Below are 24,211 nucleotides of genomic sequence, written 5' to 3'. Positions count from 1 at the left end.
GTTCATTTAACCACAACCAGGTGAAACATGTCTGGTTTTCTGTTGTCTTGACAGAGCCCCCCTAACTTCTTGCGGGCGTCTGCCCTGGCAGAGCATGTGAAACCAGTGGTTGTCATCCCCGAGGAGGCCCCTGAAGACGAAGAACCAGAAAACTTAATTGAGATCAGTACGGCTCCTGCAGTGGACAGTACGGCTCCTCCAGGGGAACAGCAGGTGGGAGCTCAGAGATTCTTCTCAGGGGTGTGTTGGAAAGGCAAGAAAACCAAAGTCTGTCTAGGGTGCTAACGGTCTGTGTTACTCTCCGTTCCAAGGCACTGAAAACTAGGAGTGCTGCTTAAAAATGGAATTGGAGCAAGCCACATGCTCTTCTTTGCACTATGTACAGAAACTTCTGCAGCATTTCTGGCAATCCATGTAGCTGTGCTGAAGGACAAGATGTTTGGTCTTGGCCTTGTTAGTCTCCCTGGACAACCACCTTGGTCGGGACACTTCCTCTCCTTCCACACAGTTGTCTCTTCCTTGTTTTGAACAGCTGGTTACAGCTGAGGCCAGGCATCATTCTGTATAGTATGGCTGGGTTGGGTGTGAGGATTCGGGAAGGGCAGGGAAGTTGATGGCAGCATGGGATGCAGACCCAGTGATTTAGGAAGCTCCTTGCCTTCTAATTTGGAAGGACACTGACGTTTAACAATGTTTTCAAGGACCATGGTGGTAGAAAGGGGCTATTTTTTTCACATCATTGCAATCTGAGTGGCTGGCAGGAGGCTGAGAGCCTTGGTTTGTCATGGAGGCTGCTGGGGTGGATGAGTCCCAGTAGGGAGTAAGTGGCATGAATAGTGCTCTCTCCTGTAGCCAGGGTATTGAGCTTCTTGCAACTGTTGTCTCTGGCTTTACTGACAGCTTGTGTGCAAAACAGATTAACCTGGCCGCCTTCCCAGACTTTCTGTGACTGGTTTCCAGGCAATCGAGGCCCACTCAGACTTAGGCCAACCCCTGTCAGACACTTTGAAGGGCTGAGCCTAACTCGGGTGCCATTTTTCTTTTGCAGAACATGTCGGATATATTTGAACAGACTTTCGGCCCCCCCAATGGCCTTCGGGATGACAGGTGAGGGGGACCGCGGTCAGCTGACGTTAGGAGGGTGCTGCTGCTTTCGGGGCTAGTAATGAGGCTCATTGTTTATTCCCAGGGATCTCCAAATCGAAAACCTAAAGAAAGAAGTGGACTTGCTTCGAGCTGAGCTAGAGAAAATTAAACTGGAGGTAAAGCCTGGCACTGCGGTGAGCTGGGGTGGAGGAGGAAGAGGATGGTGTGGCTTGTATCACATGATAGCTCAGAGCCTGACTTGCCCAAAGTCTCTCAGAGATGGGAACAGAACCCAGTTCCTGTCCTCTGCCACTGCACTGTGTCCTCTCATGTTAGAACTTTCCGGATTACCACAGCTGGGTGACAGGCCTGAAATCCATTCGCTGAATGTGTCACCAGTTGGGCAGCTCAGTGTACTGGGGAGAAGACAATTTTGCAGTTAGAAAAATATATTCCTCTCCAGTTGGATCTAGTGGCCATTCCCAGAGATCCCGTGTCAGATTGGGTGTGTTAGCATATTCGCTGAGGATTTCACAGGCCAATGTAGACTCTGGGGAATCCAGAGCAGGCCATTGTCAGAGTCTTTGTCAAAGCCACCCCTAGCACTCAGGAGTGCCTGGCCCCCAGCCCTGTGCTCACTCCGTGCCAGGCTCGCTGAGTCGGGTGGGTAACTGCAGCTGGCTATGTCTGTAGGCTCAGCGGTACATCACGCAGCTCAAGGCCCAGATCAACAGCCTGGAGGCTGAGCTGGAGGAGCAACGGAAACAAAAGCAGAAAGCTTTGGTGGATAATGAACAACTCCGGGATGAGGTGGAGCGACTGCAGAGGGCACAGCTGGAGAGCAGCCGGACGCAGGGGCTTTACGTTGAAGCTGAAAGTAGGTGACATCTTCAGGGACTTGAGAGAGAGAAGGAGAGCATGAGCCAAGGGGCCTAGAACTAAAATAAACCTTTGGTGCCCATGGGCGGCTGAATCCAGGGCTGCGGTGTTGGGTCTGTCCCTGGTGGAGAGGATGTTCCATGTATCCTTTCACTGTTTCGTCAGGAACAGCTCCAAACCCTGCAGTATCGCTATTGGGAGCTGCAGTGTGTTTGACCAGATATTTTTAAGGGAAATGCCGTTAGCTGCTTATGTCAAAGTGATGGGAACAAACGGGATCAAACTGCTTAAGAGGATGCCCCTGTGTTTAGCAACTAGTCTCTGCTGTTCTTTTCTCCTGTGTTTTCCCTGTGTGTGAGCAGCTGTGGGTTAGAGAAGGCTGGTTAGTACTGAATCGCTGGGGTGGAGTTCTTGGGTGTAACTGACACTGGGAATGTTCTTGCCTCTGCCAGAGAAAGCCAGCGCCACGGAAATGCGCTATGCCAAGCTGAAAGAGAAACACAGCGAGCTCATCAACACGCATGCAGAGCTGCTGCGAAAGGTGAGGGCTGGTTAGTGTGGCTACAGGCTGGCTGGGGCTTTAGCGGAGCCAGAGGGTGTCACAGAAATCAGCTTGTATATTTTTCTCTCCCTGTTCCACTCCCCTGCTGCCACTGCCTGTCTAACCCTGGCCTCTTTTCTGTCCGTCCCTGCAGTCTCGGCACTGTTAATTCAAGAGTCCCTTCCTGCCATCTGCAACCTTTCTATGTCTCTCCATGACCCCCTTTATCTTTGCCTGGGCCTGTCAATTTCTTTCTTTCTGTTACCGGCAGTATTTTGGGATATGTACTTTGTATGCAAAGTGCTGTCCAAAATACAGCTCCTGCCAGGGCTCATTGGCCTGACTAAAGAGGCGAAGGATCAAATGAGGAATTTGGAAATTGGAATTTGAATCGACTGGATTGAATGAGCCATGAAACACTTTCAACCCTAGCAGTGGTGCTTGGATGTTCCGCATCCCCACCCCTCACACACACGCCCCCCGATATACTGAAACAACTCTCCAGTCCTCCTCTCTTGTGCTCAGAATGCAGATACTGCCAAGCAACTGACAGTCACCCAGCAGAGCCAGGAAGAAGTGGCTCGTGTCAAAGAGCAGCTGGCATTTCAGATGGAGCAGGTGAAGCGGGAGTCGGAGATGAAGGTATGTCTGCTGCTGCCCAAAGCTCTGCCTTGCTTTTGACCAAAATAGCCTCGAGGGCTGGTCTTGTTCCTGCAGGAATGCGTGTGCACGTGTTTGTACCTGAAAAAATGGTGCATAGAGCCGCGTTGCTCCTGCACACGCAGGTGTCTTTGCTGGTTTGGCAGCCACAAAATAAGAGGCTGCTTTGAGATCAAGTGATCATCTCTGGCCTGATTTCTCTGAGGTGCTGAGCACCTGCAGCACCAAGGCAGCCTTCCCTGAACATTGAAGTCAGTGGAAGCTGGGAGCGCTCAGCATCTCTGAAAAATCAGCCATTGGCATTTGTGTTTTCCAGCACAGCTGCCTGAACGAATGGGACTGAAATTCTCCAAGCAGAGAGCAGTCCCCCGACTAGCCCATTGCATGTGTGATCAAGACACGGTCTAGTACTCTTCCTTGTGTCCAGTACATAGCCTGCCCTCTGCCTTCAAGGGCAATTAGTGATTCAAACCCTTCCTAACGACCAGATTGTCGCTGCCCAGATTCCTCGGCAGTCAGGTGGTTTATAGGCACATTTCACCCACATCTCCTCCAGATTCATTGTCCATCTGTCCATGAAATCTCCAGGGTGGGTCGACATTTTCAGACGTGACTAAAGATTATGGGAGCCTGGTATTCAGAATGTGCCGAGCACCTGCCTGCTGAAAATTGGGCCCTTTAAGGTGTCTCAAATAAAATCCCTAGTCACTTCTGGAAAATGTAAGCTCCTGTTTCTTTAAGCAGTTAGGCTGCCCTGCCCTGCCTTGCCTGTGGCCCCCTGGGTTGCAGAGCTGTAGAAAGCCATTGTATAAATGGGCACAGAAGTAAAACTGGAGAGCTATCCTGATGCCTTCTCTGATTCCCATCTGTCTGTCTGCAAATGTAGCTTGAAGACCAGACCTTGCAGATGGAGCAGCTGAAGAGAGAACTGGAAGCCAAGAAAGAAGAGCTGACCCAGATTCAGAGTTCACTCAGCAATTCCAAGCAGGTACATGGCCCAGATGGTAGGAACGCACCCACGAAGGGGATTGCTTTTTGGAGGTGCTAAGCAGTGGGCCAGGGCTGCTTAGCAGCTCTGGAAATTGGACTCCAGGCAGAATCCTGCCTGTAAGAGAGTTCCCGGTGATGCATTTCAACTGTGGGGGACTTTCTGGCATCCCTGTGACTCGCTGGAAAAGGAAATGAAGGATGCCCTGCCCCTGTGTGTTTGTGTAGATGGCCACACAATATGTTGGCAGACTTCCTGCTCTTCTTAGGCAGCATTTCAGACCCACAGGGCACCAGGCAACTGCTCCCACTCAGATCCTGGAGATCTCCTCTCCCACTCCCCACGCTCATTAAAACCAGGTTCTCTGAGTGCGCGAGCCTCCCGGTGGCACCCTGAATATACTGCAGAGGCTGTGCAGGCTGTAGATGGACCTCAGCTTGGAGAACTGGAGTTATAAGGAACATGGGATAAACCCCGAGAGCGTCTCCCTGGTGCCAACCCCTCTATTGCGAATACAAGGGCTGGAAAGGCATAAAGGGGCCCTAAAAGGTCCCTCTCTCTCCAGGGGCACAGGTCCTGTGTAAGACAGCCGTACAGCTGCCTCGTGAGCCCCCCTTTGCAAGTCTCAGCAGAGGGGGCGTGGTTGGGGTACAGCAAGCAGCACTGCAGAGATTCCGGGCAGAGCTGTGGCTCATGAGGCAGCCCTGGGAGTCTGCTGTAACTTAGACAGACCGCCCGGGACCACCCCAAGCTACCGCGGAGGCCAGTCCAGCCCTGGAGCAGCCCAGGGTTCGGAGGTCACAGAGGCGGCTTAAAGCCACTGTAGGCCCACTCGCCCAGGGCTGGGAGTCCTGTGCTGCGCCTCTGAGATAAGCAGCACAGAATCTCACCCCAGATGCTGCATGGGGATGGGCTGTCTCAGGGGATTCATCATGGGCTGTAAATCTTTCATGTCTTGGGCACTGATTCCAGTGGCTGTGGCTGGCTGTCCAGCAGCTTGTGTGTAAATGAATTCGGTGGGTCCCAGGCCCGTTCCCACTTGGTGCATGTCCTCTTTGCAGAAGCCACCACTGGACTAGGTGCTAACTAGTTGAGAGGCCAAGGCCATGGTGATCTCATGCCACTCCCTGTGCTGGTCTCTCCAGGAGAACAGTCTGAGGGAAGCTTGCCCTGCTGCTGGATAACGGGAGGGGTCTCTGTGTCTGGGGCTGTCCCTCATCACTTTCTAAGAGCACTGAATTCCTTCCCAGATCTTTAGAAAGCCAAGAATCCCCCATGGCTGGCTGTCATTGGCTGTCATGGGGGTTAGTTGGTACCTGGTGCTTAGTGGAGCAGGCAGAGATTTATGCTGAGGGCTTGGATTGTGTGAGAGCAGTTTTGAGACCCTGGATCTTCCTGCTTTGTTTTCAGGCTGGCTCCGAGCTCCACTCCCAAGTGGAAGCCCTGCATGCTGAGAAGGACTCGCTGAGAAAGTCGGTGAGCGAGAAGGAGTGTGAGCTGCTGTCCGTAAAGGGCCTGATTCAGGAGAAGGAGCTGCTGTTGAACCAGGAGGCAGAGAGGAGTGCTAAAGAAATCAGGGAGCTGCAGGGGAAACTCATGGAAAAGGTACTGGGGAGAAATGTTTAGGATCTCAAGGCAGAAGCCCCTTTCCCAAGCATCCCTCAGAACCTGCTGGGGCCCCGAGTGACACGCAGGCAGAGAAAAGAGCCAGGCAGGAGGCTTAGCCAATGTGGAATGAATTTACCTAATGCCAAAGAAACCACCTTTGTGGCCAGACTGCGAAGGTCACGTGGCTGGCACGGTGAACCCCTTACAACCTGAATGGTCACTCGCAGTGACTCAGCTTCTCTCATGGGCAGATCTCCAGGTGATTTGCAGCCAGCAATAAACCAAGCCCCTCCACATCTCTGCCCTTCTGGGAGGGAGTATTTCCCAGTGGTCAGAGCAGTGAGCTGAGAATCTCTTCTTGACTCTGCCATTAATTTGGGCTTTGTACGATCTTGCAGCGAAAGGCCTCCTCAGTATCCCCAAGATTCACTCTGGCCTCGTGCCGGATAACCCCCTGGCTTGCCGAAGCCCGTTTCTCATTCCCTCTCCTGGACTGGAGTGTAGTGTGGCTGCGTGGTGAAGGCTGGCCTTGTGGGTGAGGCACAGGAGTGGGAGAGAAGAGGGCTCCAGCCTGAGCCGAATGTCTGCGCTGCAATTAAACAGCCCTGTAGGCTGAACCCTGTGAGCTCGAGTCAGCTGGCACGGGCCAGCCACGGGTTTTTAATTGCAGTGTAGACATACCCTAGATTCTCTTTTGGCTCTGCTAGAGACTCCCTATGTGGCTTTGGGCAAGTCACTTTACCTCTTCTCAGTTTCCCCATCTGTGAAATTCCCACCAGCCTCTGGAGCAATGTCTGTAGAGCCCACTGAGACCCTGGGAGGAAGGGCACTGCTGAGGGGAAATGATTATTGCAGAGGTGGAGAAAGCACTTCCTGCAACTGCAGGCTGGGAGGGACTCTGAGACCCTACAGCATGTGTAATGTCTTTTGTTTACAACCTACAGAAAAACCAGGAGCAGAGCCTCCAGCAGAAGCTTCTGGATGACCAGTTTGGTATGCTCCAGGGGATGGTGAAGGAGGCAGAGAACATCATCCAAGATGCCATTGCCAAGCTGGATGACCCCTTGCACGTCCAATGCACCAGCTCTCCAGGTAGGGAGCTGTTCGGCTGATGGCCGTTGGCAGCCAGGGAGACCCGAGCTTTGCAGATGAGAGCTGGCTCTGTGCCGTCTCCCTGGCAGGTGGGTGGTGCTGCCCCATAAGCCTCCCCAAGACCGTCTTCTTGGCTAAATATTGAGCCTGAGGGGTTCTGGGCTCCTTGGCTTTCCCTAAGGTGAATTATCTGCGACACAGAATTTTCCTCCTTTCGTGAGTCAGACCCTAATCCTGCTTGAACCACCCTTTGGCTTAGTCAACTGGACACGTGATGCTGGAGTGCGAGAAGAGGGAAGATCCCCTCAGGGAGAGATAGGTAATGCTGATCCCACCCTCCGCTCCCATCTGGCCAGCCAAGCCTCGGCAGAACGTTTGTTAGCTCCACTTTCTGTGCTAATGTCTGTGCCCTTCTGGGTGCCCAGGCTTAGATGCCTGGCTCAGATGCAGGTCTGGAAATGGCTCTTGGTGCCGAATAGCTGCAGGGCCTTCCGAACCAGGGGGCTCAGGTCAGCAGCAGCTCGGTCACAGCTGAAGGAGTGTTGGGCTTCAGTAAACAGGAGGCATCTCAAAATCACTGTAGCACTCAAAAGGGTTTGTGGCAAAATAAAGGCTCAGCCTCCGATTGGATTGCGACTCCTTGCTCAGTATGCGGAGGTATGGTCTTACTAATGCAGTCAGGGTAGGACAGTGTGGACCGTAAAGCCAGGAACAGGTTAATTCTCCTGATGGGGGCCTAGCTGCAACATCCAAACCCTCCAAAGTGTTGGGCTGTTCAGACAGGTACGTGGCCTAGTTCAGGCCCATGTCCCATGTAACCCCTTCCTCACCTTCACTTGACCCTTGGTGTCTTTGCAGATTACCTCATCAGCCAGGCGCAGGCAGCCCTGGAGTCCATGAACTCCTTGGTGAATGGGCACGCGCAGTATATGACCAACATGACAGGTAAAGGTGCCTGGGCGCTGTGTGCCCGGATCGGAAGCTGGCACCGAGGCCAGTCCCACGGGAGGGCGCGTCTGAGATGGGCAGACAAGGAAGTTTGGGCGTGGTCACTGCGATTTGGTCCAGACTTGAACAATTCCGTGTGCTTAATGTGTTTGTGAAATCCGTGCGGTGTAAATAAATCGCACGGCAACGGGCCACGTTCAATACCCTGTAACTTTGCCCCCGTGCTGAGAGGCTGGGCTCCCGCCGGGAAGCAGCAATAGTCATGCAGGGAGGAGGTGGGGGATTTGGGCAGTGAGAGCGCTGGAAACTTTCTGGTTGTGGATGGGTTGGGGAGCATGGGGTGTGCTAGCCCTGGGCTGTCATTTCTATGGAGAGTGCCTGCAAGCCCAGAGCTCTGACGGGCGCATTTTAATACATGCACGTGAATTAACTAATGAGGCTCTTCTTGTGTTCAGGGTATTCAAGTCCCAACCTCTCTATCTGGGAGCTAAGGATTATTGTTCCCAGGTGGGGGAACGCTGAGACTTGGAGGGATTAAGGCCAAAATAGTTCAGCCTCCTAAATCCATATTTAGGCTCCCCCGGGTGGAATTTCCAAAGGGAGCCAAGTGACTTAGGTGCAGACGTCCCTTTGGCCTCAACATCAGGCTCCTGTTTGTGCAAAGGTTGGCCAGGGTGATTTTACTCAGGGTCGCCCAGTGAGTCAATGTTGGGGCTCGGACTAGGGTGCAGGAGTCCCTGGCTCCCAGGCCTGTGCGTGGACAGCTCTGCGCTTGCCATGCGGTTACCGATTCACCGTGTGTCCCAGCTCTGAGCATTGGTGCTTCGGACACTAGCCTTCGCTCTCTGCTCTGGGGGTCGCTGACAAACGTTTGGTGTAGGGGAGGAAAAGGGCGAGCCAATGGCTACCAAGCAGGCAACTTCCCGCCTAGAATGGTCCCCGAAATGTTTCTGTGGTGCAGGGACCTTTGTGTGAGAGCATCGGTGTCCAGTGCTCACCCTGTGGCCTGTCTCTCTTTGTTTCGATAGATGCCACTGGGTTGGTAGCAGCCCTGGCCCCGTTTGCTCACTTGACCGCTGACACCATCGTGAATGGCAGTGCCACGTCCCACATGGCACCCACTGACCATGCTGACAGTGAGTAATTAACCCAAAGCCTGCTTTAGGCGCTTTCAAAAATCCTGGTGCAGTGAGGACTGGCATCAGCCAGGCAGCCCTGCGTCCTGTCCACTCCCAGGGCAGCCATGGTGTAGCCCGGGCCAATGCAGGATCCCCCACACTACCCTGCTGAGGTGCCTCCAACCTGATGTGAGAGATCGCCCTGGTGGGAGCAGGGGACTTTGGTCTCAGTGGTCCAGGCAGGCCTTGGTCTCTCTGCCAGCATGGTGCCCTTTAGTACCAAAGGTGCTGGTAACTTGTGTGATGCAGACACTGGACTGAGATCCAACCAGCTAATACATCTAATGCCTTATAGTGACTAGTTCATGGGCTCTCCCCTGCTCTCAAACATGCCCAGATTTCCAGCTCCACGTAATCAGCAGATGCCAGAGGTTGGTGCAGGTTTGAAAACAACCCACCCTCCATTTGCCTAGTGCATTGGGCCTCTGGGGGCCCCCCAACCCACATGGAATGTGGGAGGGTGGCAGGACCCACTGTTGCTGTCGGCGCCTGGCTGATGGAAAGAGGACATGCACGTGCAGCCGGTACTTGCTCGTGCCGCTGCAGCCCTAGCCCCGTAAGGGGCACATCTGACGATGAGCAGGAAGGTTCGTGTCTGCTGGAGCGGTTTTGAGTGACTCGCTGCGTGTTGGTTAGGGCTGGGGAGGGCGGATCTGACTCAGGGCCTCTTTCCGGTTACTAAATGTGGTGCAGGCTTCAGCAGATCTTCCTTTCTGTTGTCTGGACATGCACTAATTGAATGTTACGGGCAATCTTCCTTCTTTGCCAGGAATGAATGCAAAGCCGTCCCTGAAGCAGGCTCTCCTTTATTTTTTATGACACTAGCACCTTGCTGTATCAGCTAAGATCAGGGCTGCACTGTGCAAACACGTAGTGAGAGAGTCCCTGCCCCAGAGAGCTTCCATTTGAACTAGACAAGATGGACAAAGAGTGGGCAGGGACACAGACCCAGAGAGACAATGTGACTTGCCGAAGGGCATGCAATGAGTTAGTGGCACAGCCACCCATGTCTCCCAAGCTCCAGTCCAGTGCTCTGGCCACTAGGCCACGCTGCCTCCCTATTTCTTGCCTCGTCTTGTTTGTTCACCTGACTCTCTCCTATGGCTGGTGGTCTTTCCTGTTGTTTAATTTCTCTTCTCAACTGTAATACGTGGCACCAAGATCACACTCTTCAAAGCATTTTACAAACATCGCTAAATCCACCCAATGTGTCTGAGGCAGATGCCACAGAGGGAGTCTGTGTGTCAATGCCAGGATTGGAACTCAGGAGCTCCTGGCCCCCAGTCCTGTGCTTGGTCCACTAGACCATACCCCCCTCGCGCAAAGGAAACAAACTGCCTGCATTCTTTTTTAATCCGTTGCTGTAACTGAGATTCTTTCTCCTGTCAGAATTAACTGAAACCTGCAGGGACTGTGGGCATCGGAGTCTGGAGTATCTGAACGAGCTGAAGGATAAGCAGTTGCTGAGACAGGCAAACCCGGAGGAAGTGAGGAGAACTCTACAGGGTATCCTTCAACTGGGCCAGGTAGGGAACGATTCTCGGAAGTGGGGCTACTCTCGTGGAGGAGCACTTCGTCTTAGACACACATCATTGTCTTGGGACAAATCCACCCTTGGTGTAACTCCATCCTCTCCAGAGGAGCCACACCAAGAATGGATTTAACCCACTGGGGCTGAGACATGCAAGTAAGCGGATGCTCAGATGATTCAGATGCAAACGAAATACAGTGTCTGCAAGTGGCGCCCCCTGGCTTCCTCTGCCATCGGTGACGTGCATGGCGGAGCCTGGTGGTTTCCTGCTTTCTATTTATAGTGGCAAAGTTAAGCCTTTGCTCTACAAGGATGTGGCTTCTGCTGGCTAGTGATGAATGCAGATTAGTGCTTAGAAGCAAGGAGCTTAACACCTTTCACTTTTTTCTCTTGTTGGAAAGTCTGTCGGATCCTTCCAGCTTGTTATACCCGAGGCTGGGGACTGGCTTGAGTTTTAGACATGGCATTTTTACCTTCTTCAGAAATGACTATTCCAGGTCCCAGAACATCTCCCTCCTTGAGTCTCGTCCTGATGGGCGTTTGCTCTTGGTACCACCAGCAGGCCCCCAAAGGACCCCACCATTGTGTCTTAGACTGGTAGGCAATGATGCATTCGCTGTGGTGAGTGCTAGCATGAGGGACTTGCTCCGCTTCCATCTATGGCTGCCCCTCCCTCCTCACTGTTCTACACCATAAATCCAGAGCTGTGATGTATTCCAGCCTCCCTTAGTCCTCTTTCCTCTGCTCTGTATTTAAACCCCCCTCTAATTTCTTTTTCTTGCAATCACGGGGCAGGAGTTCTGTGTTTGTATTTGGTAATATTTTAAAATCTACATGTGTATTGAATTCTCATCCAGCATTCCAAGCCCCCGCTGGAAAAAGGAAACCTTCTTTTGGAATTGGTTTCATGTCTTATTCTTTATGATCTTGACTAGATATTAATGTGGAGCAAATGCCTATTTTTTCTTTTTAGATTAAAAGAGCAAATCCCAAATGAACGTAATATTGGTGAAGGCGTCACTGAGAGCCTGGAGCCTTCACACATTAATTCTGTTTGTATTTTTGTAGCACCCACCCTCCTTATGTAGGAGCAGGCTCCATTGTGCTGGGGGCTGTACAAACGCAGATTGGGGGACAATCCTGATCTAAGATCTAATTTGAATCTCTCTCTCCTGTGCATTTGGGTTCTGCAGGAACCTGATCAAAGTCCAATATCTCAATTTTTGTATTTGGTGTTTTTTTTTACTCCCCGTGTGCTTTATTTTAATTCTAGGAGCCATTTATAGAGGTTGAAATAACATGATCGTAGGTAGCATTTCAGTGGAAATACCCTTAGACCAGATCAAGTTATTTTAGCCCAGTAAGTGGCTCCCTGAAACTGTGAAAAACTTCCAAAGCCACATACACCCTCCTGCCCCCAAATCCCCACTAGCATTATACATTAATATGCTGCTAACTTATAGAACAATGAGCTGATCTGCCTTCTGTGTACTCTGCAAAGCTATTGCAGCACTCCTGCTGGCTGAGAATGGCACCATTGTGAAGTGTAGTTCTATCCCTGTTTTCGGAGTGTTTTCTTTAAATAGAAAACCAAACTTCCTTTATGACCCTTTGAATCTCTGTGAGCTTCCTCTGATATATTTACTGCAAGAATCTAGTTCACCTGGATCATTCCCAGCTCTTCATCTTTGTGGAGAGTTTTGTTCTTGGGGTTTTGCTCTTTCCAGGCCAAAGAGAGATTCTTGCTAGTTGTTTGTTTGAAATCTTTAGGAAAGTTTTTATCCTGGCGCCTGATTTCACACTGGCTCGTCGCTTTCTTCCCTTTGCCAGGAGTTAAGACCTAAAAGCTTAGACATCAAGCAAGAAGAGCTGGGTGATATGGTTGATAAGGAAATGTCCTCCACCTCAGCAGCGATTGAAGATGCTGTCAGAAGAATAGAGGTGAGATGAAGACTGTGGACTCTGTGTCTAGCAGAGAAAAAATTGCAAATCTGTGTGTGACAGACTTCTGGCCTGAGTCCCAGTAAAGCTGAGTGTCTGTCAAGGCCCCCGAGGCAGACAAGGATCCAGAATTCTCAGACCTGACCACGTCAGTTCGTTTGGCAGGATCTCATGAAGGGAAACCCTCTTCCTTTATTTTTCCTACCACAGCCAATCAGGTGGCAGTTTTTAAGCACCTCTTCCTGTCTTCTCAACAGGAAATGATGAATCAGGCCAGAAATAAAAGCTCTGGTGTTAAACTGGAAGTGAACGAGAGGTGAGTAAAAAGCATCAACTAAGGGAGAGTTAGCACTTGTGGAATCTGGAGCTTCTGTTTTTGAGGGGAAGAGCTATTAATGAGGACATAGCTCTCTTTAAATGAAGCCATCTGTGTAGTGGTGTCTCTATTGACAAGCCTGCCTTTCCTGTGCCTTGTAGAATCACCACTTACTGTACAACAGCAATGCTGGATTCTTAGTTCAAGCAAAACGTTACCTCACGCAGAGTATATAAGATGCTGGGCTCAGATGTATTTTACTGCAAAACTACACGTACTGTACATCGCTGCATCTGTTTGAAGCTGTTTTCTGGGGTCCCTCAAACCAGGTTCCCCTTGATCCGGTTTCAGTTCCATTTTATTTTAATCACACGGAAGATGTTCCCCGAATCAAACTTGCTAAATATTTTCTCCTTGTTTCCAACAGAATTTTGAACTCCTGCACTGATCTGATGAAGGTCGGTACTTCTGATATTAAACCTACGTTAAAATTCCTGGAAATATGTGGGGTAACTTAAAATGGATGGCTGAGCAATTGCTCTTTATAAAATCCTTGTAAAACAATTGTCTGCTTTGATTTGTTTCAGGCAATTAGGCTTCTCGTAATAACATCTACCAACTTACAGAAGGAGATTGTCGAAAGTGGAAGGGTAAGGCTCACTTTGGGACCATACAGACACTCCTCTTTGTGGGTTGACATGAAATACTGGGGGAATTTTTTTCAAAAATTGCTCGACTTGTGCAAACATTAACCCAGCGTCACAGTTTCTAAAGCAGACTGTACACCATGAAATGTGGGGTGTTTATTGAAAAAGGCATCCATAACTTGTGCTTTTAGGAGATGTTTGCTCTCATCTTAACAAGCCTGGTCAAGGTACAGAGGATGCCGACAACTCAATCCGGTCTATTTTAAACAGAAGTCAAAATTTTCAATCCTAGGGGGGCCTAGAATTATAGATTTAGATATTTAAGTGAATGTGACCTGATTTGTCAGGGATGTGGAGTGCCTGCAGCTCCCATTGACTTTGGGCACAGCACTTCTGCAAACTGGGCCACTTCTGGGTAGGTGCCTGGATATGGATTTAGGAGCCTCACAGGGTTGGGAAAATTTCACCTGCATGTTCTATGGTTTTGGTCGCATACGTTTGTTTGACCACGGTGCCCTGGGGCATGCTGTGTATGGTGTATTCAGGGGAGCTGAAACTTTGAAGAACAATTTGAAAATGTGACATCTATTTTGATATGTTGATTGCTTATTTAGAAACTGGTGCAAAGTGTGTCCTATTAAATGCAACCTAACATTTTTGTGACAACAGGGGGCAGCAACGACACAAGAATTTTATGCCAAGAACTCCCGTTGGACAGAAGGCTTGATCTCTGCTTCCAAAGCTGTGGGATGGGGAGCCACGCAGCTTGTGTAGGTATCTGCAGTGCCTGTCGGTTTTAAATAGTCACCGATTGGAAATGTTTCTCATGCACTGCACAGGAGGTTACTCTCAGTAGGTGCTGCACTGTGGGTGTACAGAACCTCTGTATATGCTGTAACCTGTAATCAGTGTGAGCTCCGGTTTCCTAGCAACTGAATTTAGAGCTGACCAAATCGACTATATGCCCTAGGAGCCCAGTTCTCTGTACCCAAGCCCCTCAATCAGTTGAAGAGCTAGTGTTGTCTCCCTGTCTGCTGCCCCACCTCCCCCTGGTCACTGACCCCTAATAATATAGATGTTGGATTGTAAGCTTTGTCCCATGGGGAAGGATTTTTGCTTCCTCTTGTTAGCAAATACTGAATACATTTTGAGTGTTACCACAATCAAAACAGTAGTAATAATGTAGGGCTCAGTCCTGCCAGGAGCTGACCTCCATTCTGATTGGCGTGAATGGTAGGATTGGATCTGTGGGAGAATATTCCACAGCCTAATACATTTCACAGCAAGGAAGTTTCGTTTTCTGATAGCCTGAATCCAGGACCACTCTAATCATCCCCTTCCTCCTTGGTTTTTACACCCTTCAAGTACTTCTAGACTCTGGGGTTTTAGCATGTTTCCTCTATACATGAGCCCTTTCAAAGAAGAGCTTTGCAAGCAATTATTTAAAGCCACATGCAGAGTTCTAAGGATAAATAGCTTTGCACTTCCCTACTTTAAATTTATGTCAGGCTTCTCTAATCAGACTTCACTGTTGGTCTATATTCTAGAGAATCTGCAGACAGAGTGGTCCTGCATATGGGCAAATATGAAGAACTGATTGTCTGCTCCCGTGAGATTGCAGCCAGCACAGCCCAGTTGGTGGCTGCATCCAAGGTAAACTTTTGAACAGAAAGAGGTGTAAAGCTGTGACAAGTGTCTCTCTCCTCCGTTGTTCTGGTGGGGACACCTCTAGGTGTCAGTGTGGTGGGGGGATCTGCCTCCCCTTCAGAATCAGTGCAGGCTAAGCAAAACTCTCTCTTGGAGAGGAATTATTACTTTTCAATTTAACTATGGGTTTTTTTAAGTGAGATGTTGAATCCTTCATCTCCAGAAGCGCTGGCCTCTGAAAAGAGGATACAAAACCTTCTTGCCTCTCCTTGTGAGCTGACTCTGTAGCAAGATTTCTGATACCAACACAAAACCCCAGAATAAATAACTGTAGACATCTGTGTTGGAGATTATATATATTCCATTTTCTGCCACCTTTCCAATATATACGGACAAAAGAGGTTTTTAAAGGTTAAAAATGATTGCTAGGTCGATAGATATTGGGTCCTTTTATCTGCCTTGCAACATTAGTTGATTAAAACTAAAAATATGTTAAAAGCTTATTTTATTTTTCACCACTGATGCTTTGTTAGTTCACTTATTTTAGTCACATTGGACAATGAAAATAAACTAGTCAGTTTCACGTTTGCTTCTAGTCCATTTAATCTTCAGGTTCTTATGGACTAGCAGCATGCTGCTGCAGTAATGTTTAAATTTAAAAAATTAAAAAACATTTCTAATAACCTTTTAAAAACAAAACCTAGAGGTTGGGCCTAACCTGCTTGATGCCGTGTCTCTTAAAAATAACCAGATTCTTTCAAATAAAAGCAAATGATATCTTGCCCCGTTTCTGGAGTTCAGCTGTGTCTCATTTAGCTCTGAGTAGAATCTAAAGAGTTCAGGTTTCCATTCACACAAACATTTGGAAGTGTGTTTACATATATACAAAAGACTGGCCTCTCTTTGCATTTCCCTTGTAGCTAAGTAACTCTGAAAGCACCTGGTTGATCTTTGCAGGTGAAAGCCGATAAGAACAGCAGGAACCTGGTCAAGCTCCAGGAGTGCTCACGCAATGTAAATGAAATGGCTGCCAATGTTGTGGCTTCCACTAAGTCCGGACAAGAGCAGATTGAAGACAAAGGTGAGGTGTAAACAGAGCCTTGTCTATTTCTGCACTGAAACCCCCATGACTCTCACACTGAACTTTAAGCTCTCCAAGTGTCAGTACATGTGCATTTCAAATGAGCAGATAATTCATATGCTTTCTGCTAAGCACACATAAAGGGTTGTTGGGAGGAGACTAGAGTCATAGAATCATAGAATATCAGGGTTAGAAGGGACCTCAGGAGGTCATCTAGTCCAACCCCCTGCTCAAAGCAGGACCGATCCCCGACTAAATCATCCCAGCCAGGGCTTTGTCAAGCCTGACCTTAAAAACTTCTAGGGAAGGAGATTCCACCACCTCCCTAGGTAACGCATTCCAGTGTTTCACCACCCTCCTAGTGAAAAAGTTTTTCCTAATATCCAACCTAAACCTCCCCCACTGCAACTTGAGACTATTACTCCTTGTTCTGTCATCTGCTACCACTGAGAACAGTCTAGAGCCATCCTCTTTGGAACCCCCTTTCAGGTAGTTGAAAGCAGCTATCAAATCCCCCCTCATTCTTCCCTTCTGAAGACTAAACATCCCCAGTTCCCTCAGCCTCTCCTCATAAGTCATGTGTTCCAGTCCCCTAATCATTTTTGTTGCCCTCCGCTGGACTCTTTCCAATTTTTCCACATCCTTCTTGTAGTGTGGGGCCCAAAACTGGACACAGTACTCCAGATGAGGCCTCACCAATGTCGAATAGAGGGGAACGATCACGTCCCTCGATCTGCTGGCAATGCCCCTACTTATACATCCCAAAATGCCATTGGCCTTCTTGGCAACAAGGGCACACTGTTGACTCATATCCAACTTCTCAGCCACTGTAACCCCTAGGTCCTTTTCTGCAGAACTGCTGCCGAGCCATTCGGTCCCTAGTCTGTAGCGGTGCATTGGATTCTTCCGTCCTAAGTGCAGGACTCTGCCCTTGTCCTTGTCGAACCTCATCAGATTTCTTTTGGCCCAGTCCTCCAATTTGTCTAGGTCCCTCTGTATCCTATCCTTACCCTCCAGCGTATCTACCACTCCTCCCAGTTTAGTGTCATCTGCAAACTTGCTGAGGGTGCAATCCACACCATCCTCCAGATCATTTATGAAGATATTGAACAAAACCAGCCCCAGGACCAACCCCTGGGGCACTCCACTTGATACCGGCTGCCAACTAGACATGGAGTGATAGATCAGTGTTAAGTGCTATGGGATTCCCACATTCTGGGGTTTTGGGCTCTTGGCCTGCAGAGTCCTATGCCTCTCTTTGGGCTCTGGGAAGCACAGTCAGTCATTTTTACCACCATCTACACCACTGCTCATATTACAGCGTCCACAGGGCCATCTTAGGGACTTTGTCTAGGTACCAACCATTCAGGCCTGCCTGAACTACTGACGGTGAATTACAGGACCAAATTGCAATGCAGCCAGGATGAGATGAGTGTCGTTAGCCTGCAGTCTCACACCAACTACCAGCTGCAATTGTTTCTTACAACTTTTCAGTGATTGACCGTTAAAAGTAATTTTTGGAATGTTTAGCATTCATTTAATGTGAAATATTCCATAATGGAGACACAATATAGGAAGGGATTTCTAATAACTTCCACAGGGACTAAGAGAAAATTAGCTGTTACAGGATCAGACTTTTCAGTCTTTTCCTATAAACATTTGGGTCCCTGTTTATAAGGTTTCCAGGGAAGTAGTGTGACAACGGCCATCCTCGCTGATACACCGGGGATCGAACAAGGGAACTCCAAAGCTAAAAGAGGTTGATCTAGCTAGAGTCATCATGACTCTGCACCTGGGGTGGAGACATACTTGCATCACCTGTGGATTGGGCACAGAGAGAGGGTCAGTAACACACTCACCAGTGGGTTACACTAGCACTTTCCACACCTATTTGGAGTGAGTGTGTGTGTGTGCGTGAAAGATTGTGTGTGTCCAGCTGGCTCTGTTCTGTATCGTTGTTGGGACATGATCCTTGTAAGCTACAGGATAAACCCCCCTCTCTCTCCCTCTCCCCCCACAAGATACTATGGACTTCTCTGGCATGTCGCTGATCAAACTGAAGAAGGAAGAAATGGAGACGCAGGTATGGCACTCCTTGCTGAAAATAGGCAAACAGGGCTGGGTTCATTTTACAATCTAGCAAACGGAGTGCTCCCAGCCATCCTCTCAGAACTAGTCTCTGAGAATCTCTGGTATGGATTTAAGCAGACATTGTTGTGTATCCAGTCTCAGCAACAAAACAGAACATAAATGACCTTGTCCGGTTGTTGCCAAAGAGTTCAGTCTCCTAGAATAGGAGTATATGGCAGACTGTATTAGCCAAGATTGAATTTGGATGGGATACTGGAGCTGCCTAAAATTCAGCTTGTGGTTCAACAGGAGAAATGTCTTCGTCACATCCCCTCCTAAAGCTAACCTCATTGTATGGTGATCCTGGTGCAGAATGGCTGCCACATTCTACCCCAGACGTGGCTGCATTTCTGGGGTAGGAGATCCCTATGATACTGTTAAGTGCTTTAGGCCCCATTACAGACCTGGAAAAGAACATAGCCATGATCGAGAGCTTCATAAACCATAATGTGATGGGAGAACAGTCCCCTTCTCTGACTCTTGTTGCCTATGACTAGAGGGATCATAGTGGTGTGCACCCAGCAGATTGGGGTTAGAGAGTAAAGGGCTTCTTGTTATGCAGGTGAAGGTGCTGGAACTAGAGAAGAAGCTGGAGAATGAGCGAATTCGTCTTGGCGAGCTGAGGAAGAAGCATTACGCTTTGGCTGGGGTGTACGAAGACCCAGATGAGGGGGAGGGGAAACCAGCTATGGCTCCAAAGCAGAGCATCTTGAAGAAGCCACCACTGGCTCAGAAACCTGCCTACCCCCTAAAACAGGACTGTGAGGTACTCTCTCTGATCCATTCCCCTTCAGCAGTGCTAACTAAACACCCCTGGTTGGTTGCTGTGTCTTATTTATCCTTGTTTGATGGGGAAACTGAGGCACAGCAAAGTGAAGCAACAGGCTTGGGCCTACACAGCGAGTCAGTGGCAGAACTGGAATTAGAACATGGGAATTGCAGTTCCCAGGGCTGAGCCCAGTCCAACCCCATGTCTGCTGCATGCACTCAGTGTTTTCAGCATGAATAGTCCCCAATACACTTCAGTCAATAAACTGGTGGGATTCCTACAAATGAAGGCCAGGGGGTGTCTCAATTTGCCTGGTCACAGTCCTGCCACCCAGCCAGGAATTCTTAAGCGGGGCTGGTGGGGGGGGGGGGGGGAGGAATGGAGGAGCAGTGCACCTGTCCACTGGGGGCTAGGTAGGTCCCTGCCCCAAAAAACCTACAGTCAAGTTCCAGACAAAGGGCAGGGAGTTCCCCTTGTGATGATGGTTACTGTGGTTCAGAGAATGGGGCAGGAGGGCACTTGGACAGCTTTCACCAGTGCTTTGTTGAAAGGACCCAGCTGTGGCGGTTGCTGTTCGCGCTGGTGATGATGATGCCTTTTACCAATGGAACCGATTAATGGGTTTTTTCCACATTGCATTTTTAGCTGGAGCAGCAGCAGGACGGCATTTTTCAGGCCCACATCGTAAATTTCTAGGGGGATACGGAAGTTGATTCAGCACAAAAGGAAGAGGAGGAGTGGGCTGCTGCAGTCGCCTTCCAGCCACAGTACGCTTCGTCTCGGTGGAGGGGGCTAGGATTCCTGCCCCTCCTGTTCCTGCTGGGCTCGGACTGTGCAGGCACGTACCATGATGTAGACATTCCAAAGCTGTTATATCTGTGTTTTTAACAGATCCTAACTGGATTAACCTGAGAATTGCCTTCAAGCTGGCACACCTGTGTTGTTCGGCTGGTTCTCCTGACGGCCACGTGTGAAGAACAACATGACTTTACACTTCCTTTCTATCACTAGAACAGTTGGGTTACCGTCGTTTACTACAGCAATGCTAACGCTGCCACGTGGCACATCAGTTATACAGAAAGAGATTGGAGCAGCTCATTGATTGACTTTTTATTTATCAGCAATAGGAATCTTAAGTAAATGTAGGTGTGTCTCAGTACTGTCGTGCACAAACTTTAAGGAACTGTGAAACATTTTTAAAGTAGGGAGTTGATCTTTTCTTGCAGCCATTTGAGTTAAACAATGTGGCAGCTTGAGAAAGGGTAACTGATGTCTCTCCATGGTAAGTACTCAAAGGAAGAGGCATAATTTAGTTTTAAACTGTCAATGTTTAGATGTCTTTAAAGGACAGGGCTCATACATGGGAGAACTAGTTAATATATATGATGGCAATAAGTGTGCAAACTTTTTTCTTATTAATGGATCAACGTCAGGGGAATAGTTTCACTGTGTTTATAGTTAAGATAATTAAACAATCTTGGTGTACAATAACCATGTAATAATTATTGCTAAAAAGTCTACAGCAATAAGAAATTTTGGGGAGATGTTAATTAATTTAGAGAGACACTGTTGGTTTAAATACTATAAAATTCCTTCCCCTGAGTCACTACTAACATTTAAATTGGAGAACACTATTTAAATAATGTATTTTTTCCCCTTTCTTGCTCTTTTTGGACAATAGTCACTTTCATTGTAGATCTCTTAAGTCCAGTCAGTTTCAGGTCCTAGGTCTCCCCTGCTGCACTGGTGGGAATGTTTTAGACCTACACAGTCTCTCTCTGTCACTAGGAAGTGTAGTATATAGGAATATGTGACTGCTCTTCAGTACAGAATACTTAGGGAACTGGCTCCAACTCCCATTCGCCATCCTGTTTATTCTCTACTGCGGGGGGGGGGGGGGGGAAGGGCACTGGGCACACTGCCACATCAGGCTTTCAAATGGGAAGTGGGGTTGTCTTCAGGCATTGTTTGATCAGCAGCCTTTTTCCCCCCTACACCAGTGATTTTGTACTTAGCCTCCTCCACTGTGAGAGCATGGCCCAGGCTATATACTGCAGGGGGAGCCAATAGGCAAACCACCAACCAAATCTGGACTGCCAGACACTTTTGAACAGACCTTGAAATCTTATTTCCTTGTTATGGTTATTGCAGTGTGAAAAAATGTCTCTCTGGAGTCTGGACCTTGACTATACTTTGACAAAAAATAATGGACTCCCCCTGCTGTATGTTAGAATGAATTGTCTCACGCTCAGAGCTTAAATTCAGCTGGAGCAGAGCAGCTCCTGTAAATATTTTCAGACCCAGCACCTCCCGCAGGGCTCCAGGAAATACTCTATGAGAATTTAAGCCCTGCTCACTGTGCAAAGAGCCCTGTACTCAGCATTTCAAATGTGGATGTACAAGGTTAATTTATGCAGCAATACACCCCAGATTGAAAATGGTGGCTGATATGTCTTCTGAAACCACATTTTGCTTCCAGGGTAGTGATTTTTGTCGCTTCAGGATTTCAAACAAGAAATCTGGTACCTTTATTTTCTGACCACTGAGAACCAAGATTTCTGTTAATTGAAGTGAATCCAGGTGACAACGTAGCCTGTCACTGCACCCCTCCCCAGTTAATTGAAGGTATTTCCATGTAGACAACCACACCACAAATCACTTCTAAAAGTAGTACTGACAGGTAGTCTACAGCAGTTGCTTGCGATCAACTTTTCAGTGTGAAGACAAGACTACATGATGGATAACTGAAGACTTGTAACTGTTTTTATACTGAAATCTGTTTGTTATATTTTAGTAGCAGGAAAGCTTGGTTTTGTATTCTTTTGTAAATCTCAAACAAGCAATAAAATGTGTTCATGGGTCTAATAGCTTTATTATAAATTGTAGCCGGTAAGGGGAGACAATTTAACAAATAGGCAGGTTCTGCTAATGAGTCAAATTAATGCAGACAATAGCTAAGGTTTGGGTTTTTTATGATTAAGGAAGTGTTCTTGAATGCCAAGTTTTTGTTCACACTTTTCCCCACACTGTTCAATTTTTTTTAGCATTGGAAATGGAAATTGGCCTTTCTTAATACACCACAGCTGGTTGGGACTGTTTGGTTTGCACAGAAAGACCGCACCTGATCACATGCCCCTAAATAACCACTAATGTTTAGTAAATATTCATATCCCTCAAAATAGGCGAGCACATCCCCATCCCCCAGATGAGTATCAGTCTCTTCCTCGCCTTGCCCTAAACTTTTGTCTGGGTGGAGGTGAGGCAGCACCAGGACAGATCAGCTCAGTCATACTTGCTTGAGCTAGCTCATTTCCTTGCTTTTCCTAGCTGGACACATCTTCTCTATGCTTCTGGCTCAGGGACTGACAGCTTAGGAGCATCTTTGAAGGGCAAATATTTAGGGAGACACAACCAAGGGTTTTCAGGAAATGGAGAGAATATGGTTAAGGGAGAGGGGAAGGGTAGTTGTAGGGGAGAAGAGTTATTGCTGGAAATCTCACATGGAGGGGCTCTCAGCCTGTTCCCTAACATCCCCGTTGATATAAGGGGCACTGGCAACAGGTCAGCCCCTCACAGTGTAAACAGGGAACTGGTGGGCATCTTTAGGTGACAGTGAGGCTGCGCACAGAGCTCAAAGGGAGACGGCAGCCTGTGGCTTTAGTCCATCTGGCAGCAAGGGACAATATCCTTCCATCTCATAGCTGCTAAAGTCAGCAATTAATGAGAATCTTAGGGAAAAACAAACCAACCCTGGGAGACTTGGTCTAAAACTGACCCAGTGTTGCCAGGTTACTGTCGTCGTTCTAAAGCATGCCAACATGCACCTTGCCACATACAGCTAGTACACTCGCACTACTCGTGTTTTAGGAGATGGGGAGAGTCGAGCTGCATTTCTGCAACTATTCAACCAAAACTCTAAATAAATACTAATGGCAGGGTCCATCTCATTCTGTTAACCTCAGAAAGTTTACACCACTCCCTTACATCATCCCTTCTTATTCTTCCCCCTCTAGAACTGTTTGGCTTATTCAGAGTTAGGAAAAAAGTTCATGCCATCGCTATTTAATAACTACGCACAATGGACCTCGGTCTTTATAGATTCAAAATGTTGCACAATTAAAATCCTCAACCAGTGCTGTCTCATTTGCAAGGAAAACAATGGCAGACGCGAAACAGCTTGCTGAATGCTAAAACAAATTAGTTGTATGCAGTGCTGTTGTAGCCACTTTGGTCCCAGGATATCAGAGCTTTGTGTAAGCTCAAAAGCTTCTCTCTCACCTACAGGACTTGGTCCAATAAAAGATTTTACCTCACCCACCTTGTCTCACAGCAGATTAGTAGCAGGGCCAGGATTAGAACTCAGGCCTTCAGTTCCCAACACCATGCTTATTCCCTTCATGCATTCAAATCCACATGTGTAGCCTGCAACACGGAAGGACCTTAGGAAAAGCAATTAAACATGCTGGAATTCAGATCATATCCACATCTCAAAATCTGTAATGTAAGGGGCCAGCCTTCAGACTGGCTTGTATAAATTACAAGTTACATTTTTACATCAGTGAAGAAAATGATCAAAGTTCAAGCCATTTAAGAAAACCCTTAAATGGAAAGTCTTTTAGCGCTTATGTCAGGGCTGGACTGGGCTGCAGCAGTTTGGTTACACCACCACTTGTTGAGCCAAAACAGTCGTGGCTACCATGAGAAATGTTTGGCAAAAAAAGTCTAGTTGAGGTAATGGGACCGACACAGCTGTAACAACCCTGCATATAGTAGACTATAACCATTCCTGTCTGAGGCATTGGTTCCTTTCCTTACCTGTGTCTGCAGGATTCAGCACTGGAAGGCAGCCAGAGAGTTATTGCCCCTGGTTTTATTTATTCAAATCATTCACAGAACCCTTCTGCAGGACTGAGATCTATCCTGAAGCCACACATCAGGGATGAAAGCGAGCCAAGGAAAGACTGAACACATATTCAGAACAGATTTTGGTTCCCGCAGAACTATCACAAAATTAGATGGATATAATAGAAGTGACTTTGCTTCATGTGTAAGAGGATATTGCACTCTTTCCTCTAATTATCTAAATTATTAATATTTTCACCTGATTAAATTGTAATCGTATTTTTTTCAGGAAAAAAATAATCACCCAACAAATACTCAAGTCATTAA

At 48.1% G+C, this 24,211-nt stretch overlaps 1 protein-coding gene across 1 annotated transcript in view; it reads left to right on the top strand.

The window, feature by feature from the left end:
• The window catches only part of HIP1R (huntingtin interacting protein 1 related), a 58,947-nt gene extending 38,088 nt beyond the window's left edge, over positions 1-20,859 (top strand). Inside the window, exons 11-32 of the mRNA XM_074972435.1 lie at positions 55-213; positions 1,049-1,107; positions 1,190-1,262; positions 1,780-1,963; positions 2,418-2,506; positions 3,032-3,148; positions 4,053-4,154; positions 5,565-5,759; positions 6,707-6,854; positions 7,713-7,799; positions 8,831-8,938; positions 10,370-10,506; positions 12,342-12,452; positions 12,710-12,768; positions 13,196-13,226; positions 13,356-13,418; positions 14,085-14,185; positions 14,963-15,068; positions 16,020-16,143; positions 18,165-18,226; positions 18,836-19,039; positions 19,688-20,859. Coding sequence (XP_074828536.1) covers positions 55-213; positions 1,049-1,107; positions 1,190-1,262; positions 1,780-1,963; positions 2,418-2,506; positions 3,032-3,148; positions 4,053-4,154; positions 5,565-5,759; positions 6,707-6,854; positions 7,713-7,799; positions 8,831-8,938; positions 10,370-10,506; positions 12,342-12,452; positions 12,710-12,768; positions 13,196-13,226; positions 13,356-13,418; positions 14,085-14,185; positions 14,963-15,068; positions 16,020-16,143; positions 18,165-18,226; positions 18,836-19,039; positions 19,688-19,738 — 2,370 coding nt within the window. The 3' untranslated portion in view covers positions 19,739-20,859. The remainder of the gene's footprint in view (positions 1-54; positions 214-1,048; positions 1,108-1,189; positions 1,263-1,779; positions 1,964-2,417; positions 2,507-3,031; positions 3,149-4,052; positions 4,155-5,564; positions 5,760-6,706; positions 6,855-7,712; positions 7,800-8,830; positions 8,939-10,369; positions 10,507-12,341; positions 12,453-12,709; positions 12,769-13,195; positions 13,227-13,355; positions 13,419-14,084; positions 14,186-14,962; positions 15,069-16,019; positions 16,144-18,164; positions 18,227-18,835; positions 19,040-19,687) is intronic.
• Positions 20,860-24,211: the final 3,352 nt, after the last annotated feature.

The sequence above is a fragment of the Natator depressus genome, chromosome 15, assembly GCF_965152275.1.
Source record: "Natator depressus isolate rNatDep1 chromosome 15, rNatDep2.hap1, whole genome shotgun sequence".
Taxonomy (NCBI): Eukaryota; Metazoa; Chordata; order Testudines; family Cheloniidae; genus Natator; species Natator depressus.
This window is presented reverse-complemented; position numbering and strand designations above follow the sequence as displayed.